The following is an 11,204-nucleotide window of genomic DNA, read 5'->3' as shown; positions in this document are numbered from 1 at the left end:
GCCTGCACCTTGCCTTGGAAGGCAGACCTTCTCTTTCTAGTATCTCAAAACATCTGTATGGCTCCACATGAGTCTCTTTGAGTCCAGAGGATCACCAGGTAGAGCAACATGATATCAAGATGTTCCAGAGCTGCTGTAAGGTCAGTGTGACACCTGGTGATGGACTACATGGGACTGATCAAATGCGAGCTGAGCCTTTCCTGGTCCAAGCTACTCTATGCCTCTAGTAACGTCATCAAGAACTAGCCCAGGAAAGAACACAACCTTCAACTGTGAAGGAACCATCAATCATCTATTATTATGTCAACCTGCATTGTGATGGGCAACTGTACAAGCGTTGCACTGCACTGAATCTTTGTATTAGGGAAGGCTTGCACTTCAGCCAGCCCAATCATTGGTTCACGCAGTGAAGCAGTGGAGCGTGTGGTAACAGTCGAGTCACAGTCTGGACCTCTAATTGACCACCTGGGGAAAGGACCCTGTCAGCCTTGGGAGCACAGCTGGAAGCAATTCATCTGTGCATCCAGACAGGGTGGAGCCTGGCTGACTGCCAGCGTGAAAGGATTTCTTTCTGGAGATCCCTCCCTTATGGAGTTTTCCCCTGTGAGCCTAGATCTTCAGAGTTGGTTGAATGGTCCTTTTTCCTTCTACTTTTCCATTGTGATGATCTTTCTGATTGTTACAGCCCCTCACTGTAAGAAAGACACAGAGTCCCTGGGACCTGTCCAGAGAAGGACAACAAAGCTGGGGAGGGGTCTGGAGCACAGGTTCTTAGAGAGTGTGGCTGACAGAACTGGGGATTGTTCAGTCTGGAGAAGAGGAGGCTCAAAGGAGACCTTCGAGCCCTTGACAACTCCCTGAAAGGAGGCTGTGGTGGGGCAGGCATCAGTTGCTTTTCCTACTGAACCAGAGGTAGGACTGGAGGGAAGGGATGTTCAGGTTGAATATTAGGAAGAATTTCTTCTCAGAAAGAGTGGGTAGGCATTCTGTCATTCTGCAGGCATCTGTGGTTCTCTAGATAATGTACTCAAGGACACAGTTTAGTGGGAAATACTGGTAGTAGGTGGAAAGTTGGAATGGATGATCTTAGAGGCTGTTTCCAACCTTGGCAATTACATGATTGGAGCAGGCTGCACAGGGAAGTGGTGGAGTCACCATCCCTGAAGGTGTTTAAGGAGCAGCTTCCCTGCTACAGGACACACTCAGCTGTCACCATGGGAGGGCTGTGGCTAGAAGAGCCACTGGGCTCAGAAACACTTGGGAGAAGAGTCTAAGCTGAAAGCCCACCTGAGACTACCAAACCAGCCCCCACAGTGCTGCAGCTGTTACCAAGTCCAGATCCCATGGGAACATGGGGTGAAAAGAAAGCAGGCATGCTGCTCTTGTCCTTTCCATGCTGCTCGTATCCTTTCCATCCTGCCCATTGTCACCATGCTGGGGCTGCTCCCTGGGAGGCTTGAAAAGATGCCTCCGAGCAGGTCAGTTCTGCTGGTCATAGTTCCCACAGCATGGAGATGGTGCACAGCAGGGTTTTTCATTTTCTTCCACGGCTGCGCCCCCTCTCTGGTGGTCCCAAGCAGGGCCAGCCAGCGTCAGAAGCAGTGCTTCTTGCAATGAGGGTAAGTCCAGGGCTGCTTTGCTCCACCAGGCTCCTGGGAAGCGTTTTGGCCAGCAAGGGGCACCCCAGTACAACAGGAGCTGGGACGCCAAGCCTTAGGCTGACCTCCTTCCCTGAACGTGCCATCAGAGGTGTGCCTGCAAAGTGACTCTTCCCAGTCCTTGGTATCCCGCTCACAGGATGCACCCAGCTGCCCACTCTCCGGGCATAATCACAGCCTTGCCTCTGCCAAGACTGGACTGAGGACACTTGGGTTATTGCTCTTACACTGGTATAGAGGCTGGGCAGCTGCAGGGCCATGGGAGCTCCTGTGCAGAACATCCAAAGGAAAAGCTCTGGGGCCAGGTGGGATCTGTATGCAGGCAGCATTTATGGAGCTCCATGAGTAGCAGAAATGGGAGAGGAATACCCTCTCACCTACGGGAGGTTCCCATGGGATATGGAGTCAACAACAGCAGTGGCACCACCATTGAGGCTGGATTTGGGAGCACACCACCCGAATTCCTTCCTCAGCCATGGTGGGTTTCTAAGTCCCGTGGATGTAACAATACCTGCCAGCCCTCATGGGTGTCCCTAGCATCCCTCCAGACAAGGAAGGGCTTGGGCACCATTATCTCCTTTTACTTGGTTCACTCACATCCAGGGGGCAGAGGCAAAGTGAGGAATGTCCGGTTTCTGCTGGACAAGTAGAAATGGGCTACTCAGAGGAAGCCTGTGAAAGAACACCTTCTGCACCACAGCAAACACACAACACTGGTCTGGGATAATTTTGTATTTTAGTTTTTAAAGAATCTCTTTCTACAGTGCCTATCAATGTCTTCAGCTGATGTCATTTGTTCCCACTGTCTTGCCATGAACCTGCACCCGATAAATACAGGTTTGTCCTGCACTTCCCCAGTTGCTGAGTACAACGAACTTTATGTACCAAAAGGCTCTGGGAGTTCCGGTCTGCAAAACAAAGGTGACAAGAGACTTCACAACTGGCCTAGAAGCAACTGCAGCTCCCTCCATGCATTTCCTTGTCAGCAAGGTGCCAGCTCCCTTCCTGGCTGAGGAGGAAGCTTCTCTTGACTTCCCTTCTCCCAGGCGGTCCCTCTAAGTCCCTTGTGCCCCAGCAGAGCAAACATCTGGCCTGTGGTAGCAGAATGAGCAGCACTGGAAGCCTGACACTGTGTGGTCAAGGGGAAAAAGGGCCTAGATTGGCTCTCACCATCTGACACTTGCATTTCAAGGCAATTCCCAACACGTGTGGGCCTGCAAGGCTCTGCCAAAAGAGGTGGGCATTGCTGGGGAACTCTGTGCACCTCCGCAGTGCTGGGTCCAACAAGGCGCTCTCCCTGCTTCATTCAGCCACCCTGCCACGTCACGTGCTCTCGGTCTTCTGAACCTCAGCATGTTTCTCCTACCCCGCGCTGGACCCCTGCCCTAGCAGGGATTCCCTATGCTCCCCCTGCCACTGACTTGCTGCCAAAGCTGTTTCTGGAATGGTCTCCTGCCCGCACGCAATGACTGTACCTGCAGTTCAAAGGTCTGGGTCAGCTCTTTACTGATATCGTAGGTGAATTTCCCAAGTATAGCTACATTTTCTCCTTCCTTATCCAAACCCTACAAGATATCACACAGGGCAGCAGGTCAATACATATACCACACCTGGGCCACATGTGGTGCAGGATGTGGTGGCGCTGAGTCTCCCCTTGAGCACTGCTCAAAGAATGTACGAGTCCTCTTCTCCAGTATGTCCCCTAGCGGGGGCATTTCCCTACAGCCATGTCCCAGCCCTCTATATACTTACAAAGACAACAAAATTACGGGGAGCACTGCTGATGTCCCACAGGGTTATGTCTGTGTCATGCTGCACAGTGACTGCAGTAGGAAGGACTTTTGAAGGCAAGTTGAAGACCACCGAGTTCAGAGATGCTTTCAAAGGCCAGCAGAAACCCGGGGAAATGTCCACCTGAAAGCAGAGAGCAGGGAGTGAGTGAGAGATGAGGCCCACACTGCTGCCCACACAGCCAAAAGCACAGGCACCTGAGCAGAACCATGGGCTTGAGCAGTACTGCGGAGGGAACTGAGGGAAGAGTCCCAGGGGCTTCCCCCAGCTTGACAGGAGGGAACAAAAGCAGCACCTAGGATTTCTGTTACCCTACCTGCTCAAAGGTCTCCAGCATGTTTGGGGAGCACAGGAACCAAGCCACCCTGCAGTGCCACGCAGGCCCAGATGATCTCTGCAGGTCTATGGAGACCCCTAAATTGAGAAGAGAGTGGATGATTGCCAGGAACACAGTCTGCCAGCACCTAGTTGGCTCAAGCTATTTCTAAGGCTTCCTGCTGACAGCATCCCTCTCTGCGGTGTAAAGAGATGGAGTCTACGGACACTGGCGGGTAGCAAGGCTCTGTGTGAAGGACAGGAGACTCAAGGCTGAGCTGCGTGGGGAGATCTAAGGACAACATGGACCTGGTTGTGGTCCATGAGAAATACCAGCAAAGTGCAGTAACTCCTGCCAGGGGCACCCATGTAAGGAGCAAGGGCATGATGGGGCTGAGCCGCTGAGCCCAAGGGAGCCACAGTGCCACAGCTGTGTCCTTGGGCCAGGTGATTTAGTCTCATCTGGCTCTTCCTCAGAGGAAGAGAGATGAGGCTGCAGCATAGCCTCCTTTTGGCAGCGTTGAGCATAAGCCCAGCATAACAAGACATGCCTGTCTGTGTCCATACCTGCACTTTTCCAAACCCAGTCAGATTTTGCAAAGCAGTTTTCCCTAGGCTTCACAGACACTGCCCCTCTCAAGTACTGGATGACCTGGCGAAGACAGAAAGCAGCACATCACCAGGCTGCTACGTTGGACCACTGGGTTCCGTGTCAGAGACAAGGAACGTTGTCAGGAAGCATGTCAGAAAGCAAAACACAGGCCTCATCTACAGAGGCGCTCAGCCTCTTCAGGACAAGTTAAGGGCTGGACAGCAGTTTTTGTGTCCCCCAGCACTGGCCTGTTGTCTCCACAGTCTCCGGATGAGCTGTGGTGGGGGGGGATACATCGGGAAGGGCAGCTGGGGGTCTCAACCCTCTGTGAAGAAACCAAAGCTGCCAGAGGTCCCAGATTACCAGGACAAGAATGTGGGCAGCTTTCCAGCTGAAGGAGGTGTCCTGGTTAAACATGACCAAGCGAAAGCCTTTGCAGAAGGGGAGCTCAAACAGCAGTGCCTGCTGTGAGATGAGTGGCTGGGGTCAGCAGGGAAATCCCACAGGCTCTGCCCAAGGCTCTGCTAATCCCAGCCTCTTCCCCAAAGCGCAGGATCACCTTCATCACAGTGCCATGATCTTCAGTCAGGTAGGGCACCCCCTTCTTCTGGTTTTCAATCCCCTGGGTTTGATCAGTCAGCAAGTTCCTGCAAACACCCACAAAGCAGATGTTGTCAGAGAGCTGCCCAGCCCCTCAAGTGCACTCTGAGCTCACGGATGAGCAGGCACACAGGCACTCCTTTGTGCTGCCTTTTCCTTCCAAGCTTAGAAGCGCTTCCCATTACCTCCACATGTAATAGAAGACAGAAAGGGAAAGGCACATGCCCTGAGGATTGTGCATGGCAGCGCAAATGGCAAGAGCTCGTCTGCCACTATCCCATCAAGAGAGCAGCAGGGCAGATGGGGGCCCTTACCCTGAGTTCATTATGCATGGAACAGTCTGCAGCGACAGCATCTGAAAGGGAAAGACTTTCCATTGGAGCACCACTCTCTGCTGGCAAAAGGAGGACGCGTGCATTTGCCCAGCCACCACCTACAGACATCCTCTGTGGGAATTCCCTGTCCCTCAGCAGTCGTCACTGACCTGCATGAAATCCGTTATCCAAAATCGCCGTGCAAACAAGACTCCAGTGTAAGAACCAGCTGTCATTTGCAACACAGACAGAAGGTTATTTCTCTATGGTTTCTAAGGATTGCCATAGACCCACTATCTCCCCCCAAACCAGGGTGCAAGATGTTCCCTGAGGATGTGGGGGACTGGGGCAGAGAGCACATGGCTGCAAGAATGAATCCTGTTCTTTGGCTTGGGGGTTTACCTTTCCCAGCTCCCATTAATGGTAGGGACTGCCCCCAGACCTTCGCATCCCTCTCTTTCCACATAACCTTGGGTAAGCCCATGCTCAGCCTCCCAAGATGAACTTACACTGGCCCTGCCTGTCACTGTCTCTACTTCCCCCAGCATCCCTCCATGCAGAGGGCTGCAGGAGCAGCAGCAGCACAGCAGCACTGGGCACTTCCCCAGCACAGGACTTGGCTTACGGTTTTGAGAAGGGGGAAAGGTCTTCTGCAACCCTGACTGTAAAGCACAAGGGCTTTTTGTTCCCACTGCCTCTGCCCCAATGACAGCGATCTTGGTAGGACAGGCAGTCTCCCTCATAGGCATGGCTGGGCTGAACACTGATCTTACGCTGACTGCTACAGAGGACAAAAGCTACGGGGCTGTGGGAGCTCCTGCTCACAGCACCCAAACCAAAAGCTCTGAAATGGCTCTGAGTTGGCCGTCGGGCCACGTGGGATCTGTGTGTGAACGGCGTCTCCGGAGCAACCCAAGCTGCAGAAGCGGGAGGTGCGAAGGGCCTTGGCGGTGCTCCAGAACCTGCCCACCCCTCTAGCGTTTGTGTGTGCTGCTGGCAGCAGGCAAATACTCACTGAGAGATGATACGAAGATCAGAAAAAGGACCAGACAGATCCAAGAGCTCCGTTTGGCTATCTCCTTCCTGAAAAAGAAGAAGTCAGGGTGTTGGCAGTGCTCAGGGTTTGAGGCAGACCCCTTCACAGGGTATCTTCTCTTACAGGCTGCAAAGCAGCAATGTGGGGAGTCTGCTGCTGGCAAAGAACATCCAACAGAGCAGCCTCCAGAAGGCGTGGGGCTTCCCTCAGCTGCCTTCAGCACCACAGAAAACCATGCCAAAACCTGGCTCCCAGAGCACCTTCGGGAAGGGTGCTGAAGTAACCCAGGGAAGAATGCTGATCCAGCAAGTAAAAGCGGTGGGTCACAGGCCCTTTGCTGCAAGCTTGACTTCTCTTTTACTGAGGAGTCAAATCTCCTTATGCTGGAGATGAAGAAACACATCCTGCTTTGAGGTGCTCTCCACAGGTAGGCTGCACCATTCTCCTGGTGGGTAGCACTGCCAGCCTGGCCTGCCCACCCTGACCCGTGGAAACCCCCATTAACACATTGGACAGCTGCTGTACTCACACAGAGATGGCTCTTTGGAAGAGTCTCCTGAGGGAGACCATGGTTGGTGACTCTCTCAGATACCTGATGATGACGGACACTGGCAAAGAAAGGGGAGAAAGAAAAGCTCAAGCACGTCCTCCAGGGAGACCAGTCAGGACCATGTCAGACCCTCTAAGAAGGATAGGGGCAGGGCTGTGATTGTGTCCAGGAGAAGGGGCAGCTGGAAGCATCCTGTGAGTGGGATACCGAGGGCTGGGAAGAGTCGCTTTGCAGGCACACCTCTGATGGCATGTTCAGGGAAGGAGGTCAGCCTAAGGCTTGGCGTCCCAGCTCCTGTTGTACTGGGGTGCCCCTTGCTGGCCAAAATGCTTCCCAGGAACCTGGTGGAGCAAAGCAGCCCTGGACTTACCCTCATTACATGAAGCACTGCTTCTGAAGCTGGCTGGCCCTGCCCGGGCCACCGCAGAGTGGGTGCACCTGTGGAAGAAAATGAAAATGTGTGCCCCGGTGGTGCAGTGGTTAAAGACGCCGCCTTGCAGCACTGGGGCCTGGAGTTCGAATCCCCCCTGTGGCGCAAGTGGTAGAAGTGCCGCTCTGCTACACAGAGGCTCGAATCCCGGGGGCTGGACTCGATGATCTCTAAGGTCCCTTCCAACCCGCACGAGACTATGAAACTATGAAAAGCCCTGCTGTGCACCATCTCCACACCACGGGAGCCATGGCCAGCAGAGAAGCTTGGAGGCCCTAGCAAGAAGCTTGCTTGGAGGCCCTGGCAAGAAGATGGTGGGAAGCCTCCCATGGAGCAGCCCGAGCATGACAACAATGGGCAGCATGGAAAGGACACAGGCAGCATGGAAAGGATATGAGCAGCGTGGAAAGGATATGAGCAGCATGGAAAGATACGAGCAGCATGCCAGGTTCCTTTTCACCCAGTATTCCCATGGGATATGGACTTCGTGTTGTCTTCAGGCCCACATTCGCTCCATCTTCGCTGCCCAACAGCTCGTGTCCCTGGGAGGAACAAACCTACCACCTACCTGTTTTCTGGGAACCGGTTGCTCTCCATTTCTGCCTCTTCCAAGTTCCTGCCGGCTCTTCTCACCCTCACCCTTCCATGGGCCCTCTGTGTCCCTTCTGGTCTCCGGGGAGTCTTTCTCCTCCTCATGGAGGAATCAAGCTGTCCCCCTCTCAGTATCCCCTTCAGCAGCAGGAATGTCTACGCAGAAGGTGGACACTGAGCAACAAGCCTAAACCCGGTCTGCAGGAGAAGTGCGCCTGCCCCAGGCACAGCCACCAGGATAGCAGCACAAGCTCTCCACATGCATTGGCAGCCACTGCCAACAATGCCATGTGGAGGCTCAGTGGGCCAGATTGTGGCACCCAGTCATGACCTCACAGAGGCTTGGGCCTGCACAGTGTCAGCTCGTGGCTCTGACCTTACAATCAGCATGGCTGAGAGGTGGGAGACCCCGCAGCTTTTATATTTTTCAGAACAGTTAAAAGCTAAAGAAGAGGAGGGGGAGAATGGGGAGGGGCTAATCAAGGGGCTAACAGGAACAGGAAATCTGCTGAGGGAATGAGGAGCCTCACACAGGCTGTGAACCTGGGAGTCCTCACCCAGTGAGGAAATGGGAGAACATGTGTACTGGGAAGTAGTAAATAGAAACTGTAGTGTAACACTGATCTGGCACACCCTTGTCAGGATTGCCCACTTCTGTAGAAGCATGAAAGGAACTGTGATTCATAGCAAATTTCACCTAAGCCCAAACTGCTAAATATTATCATTTGTCACAAGGTGCCACACCTCAACCAGCAATCCTTGACAAGAGATGAGTCTGGGGTCAGCAGGGAAATCCCACGGGCAGCCCACACAACAGTGACCTGCCCAAAGCTCTGCTCATCCCTGCGTCTTCCCCATAGCGCAGGATCAGCTTTGTCACTGAGCCAGTCTCCGCAGACAGGCAAGCTACCCCCTTCCTCAGGAACTGAATCTTCTGGGCTTGTTCACTCACCAGAGAGGGCAAGTTTCTACAGACGTGTACAAGTCAGAGAGCTGCCCAGCCCCTAACGAGCACACAGAGCTCACAGATGAGTAGACACGCAGGCACTCCTTTGTGTCTCCCTTTCTTTGCAAGTTTAGGAGTGCCTCCCATCACCTCTACATTTAACAAAAGGCAGAGAGAGAAAGGTATGAAGCCTGGGAACTGTGCAAAGCCACGCAAATGGCAAGAGCTCATCTGCCACTATCCCATCAAGACAGCTACAGGTCAGATACCATACGCTTGTCAGATATGGAGCAATCTGTGATGACAATGCAAAGGAAAGACTTTCCATTGGAGCACCAGTCACTGCTGGGAGCAGGAAGTTGGGTGCATGTGCCCTACAGATGTCCTTTGTGGGAATTCCTTGTGTTTCAACAATTGATGAAACCTGTGACCTGTCACAAATGACTGCCATAATCCCAACATCTCATCCCAAACAAGAATGAAAGTCATGGGGGATTGGCTCAAGAGCACATGGCTGCAAGCAGAGTCCCTTGTTGTTTACCTGGGAGCTTGTCACAGCACTGGCCTCCAGGTGCATTCAGAAACCCGCAGCTACCCCAACTTTCCTCTCTCTCACCCTGATGACCATCACTCTCGCTTCAGCTTCCTTACACACAACCAACCTATAAGCTGAAATCTAATGTATGCAGTACATAACCATTGCAAAGACAGAGTTACGGTGTAGAAGTTTAGAGGAACCCACACCTAAACACATACAGCTGGAACAAAACATCTTTGGATGATGACAGATTCTCTCTAGTTGAGCAAAGAGGCTCAATGAAAGTGAACCATGGTGCGCAGTCCATGTTTTCTCATCTGAGGAGTACCTTTGCTTTGGCAAGGAAAGGCAGAAGGCAATACACTAAATGTGTCTTACTGGCAGTCTGCAGTTCTACGTTTGTTTTTTTTAAAGGAGAACCAATCCAGATACATCAATACGAGGCTCCCAAACAATACCACAGTAACGCCAGCAGTGAGGCTTTCCAGTCTACCGAAGAGCAGGAGATAAGGCCTCGAATCTTTACTCCCCGAGCACAGAGGCTTCCACACTATTGCTCCTACCCCAGCTGAGGGATATCTTCCACAAACTATTTTGCACCACTCTTTTCTGCACCATTCTTGGTACGCCTGCTTCCTTTCCTTGCATCTCCGGTCTGCTGCCTCAAGGTCTGAGATGTGATATTTCTTAAACTCATAGCCTTCAGTCAAGGCCCTCACGATGGCTCCCATCTCTAGAAAAGGAGGCACAAATAATTTGTATTTCCTTTCCATACACTTTGGTGCTGCCCATTTAATGTGACACCCAGCAGCTGTATGCAAATGCAGTCTGCCAAAGACATCTCACTGGTGCCAAAACCCGTGATTTTTGCAGCCCCGCACTGTACACAAACAGGGCAACGATGCAAAAACCAGTAACGACGTGGTGGAGCGGGGCCAGAGAAGCCGCGTCACGCCCTGCAACTACCAAGACGGGTCCTGGTGGGGGGAGACAAACGTTAGACGGCAGCCATCTTCTGTGCTGCCTCTGCCCCGATGATAGCGAGCTTGGTAGGACCGGCAGCCTCCCTCATAGGCCCGAGAGATGATACGAAGATCAGAAAAAAGAGCAGATAGATCCCAGAGCTCCTTTTGGCCATCTCCTTCCTGAAAAAGAAGGAGTCGAGGTGTTGGCAGCGCTTAGGGTTTGAGGCAGGAAAGAAACGTTGGTTTTGCATAGCAGTGGGATTGCGTGACTCTACAGAGGTCCCAGGAGGTGCCACGGAGCTCTGATACATGATAAATAAGGAAGTAGGAAACGTTTCTCTCAACATGGCAGATGTTACTGGGCAATCAACAGTTCATTCTGCTTTGGAGAGGGCCGCAATTATTTACAGCTGAATTTTTCATACTGAGTACTTTGAGGACTCAATCTTTTTATAAAGCCATGTCAAGAAGTTCTGAGAGATGATTCAAATTAAAATCAATTAAATGAAAAGAAGGAAAAATATGGAGACACTTTTAAAAGAGCAAGTTTCATTCCTCTCCTTTCTTCTGTTTGGGGATCACAGCAAAAGTCTTATGGCACCAGGTTTCATGGAATTCCATCATTGTATGACTCACATCATTCAACTCCAGAGGAGAAAAGGAAACAGAAAAATAATACGTATTTTTTTCAGTCTTCCTCTGGTCTTTCAGTTTTATGTAGTGCAACAGGCTTGGTACTACTGGAGCAGGAAACCTTTAGCTCAGGAAAGGGCACCATATGGTTCAATGTGTCAGTTCCTGGAAAAGAATAGGGGAGATGATGGAGCTGGGTGTATGCTGCATTTGTTACTCATTCTGATGAGGGGGCAAAAATCAAT

General features: G+C 52.1%; 1 protein-coding gene across 1 annotated transcript; it reads right to left on the bottom strand.

Moving 5' to 3' along the window:
- Positions 1–2,375: 2,375 nt before the first annotated feature.
- LOC107306161 (sperm-associated antigen 4 protein-like) lies at positions 2,376–10,814 on the bottom strand. The gene is made up of 12 exons (XM_015849056.3): positions 7,855–10,814; positions 7,227–7,294; positions 6,836–6,914; positions 6,286–6,353; positions 5,441–5,499; positions 5,271–5,311; positions 4,916–5,003; positions 4,332–4,416; positions 3,766–3,863; positions 3,411–3,572; positions 3,134–3,223; positions 2,376–2,566 (listed from the first exon to the last, which is right to left on the bottom strand). Exons 1-12 carry the CDS (start codon positions 7,980–7,982, stop codon positions 2,438–2,440), a joined length of 1,095 nt encoding a protein of 364 aa, XP_015704542.1. The 5' UTR covers positions 7,983–10,814; the 3' UTR covers positions 2,376–2,437.
- Between the last annotated feature and the right edge of the window lie 390 nt (positions 10,815–11,204).

The sequence above is a fragment of the Coturnix japonica genome, chromosome Z (genome assembly GCF_054131305.1).
Source record: "Coturnix japonica strain WE chromosome Z, WE-NBRP24, whole genome shotgun sequence".
NCBI classification, from domain to species: Eukaryota; Metazoa; Chordata; class Aves; order Galliformes; family Phasianidae; genus Coturnix; species Coturnix japonica.
This window is presented reverse-complemented; position numbering and strand designations above follow the sequence as displayed.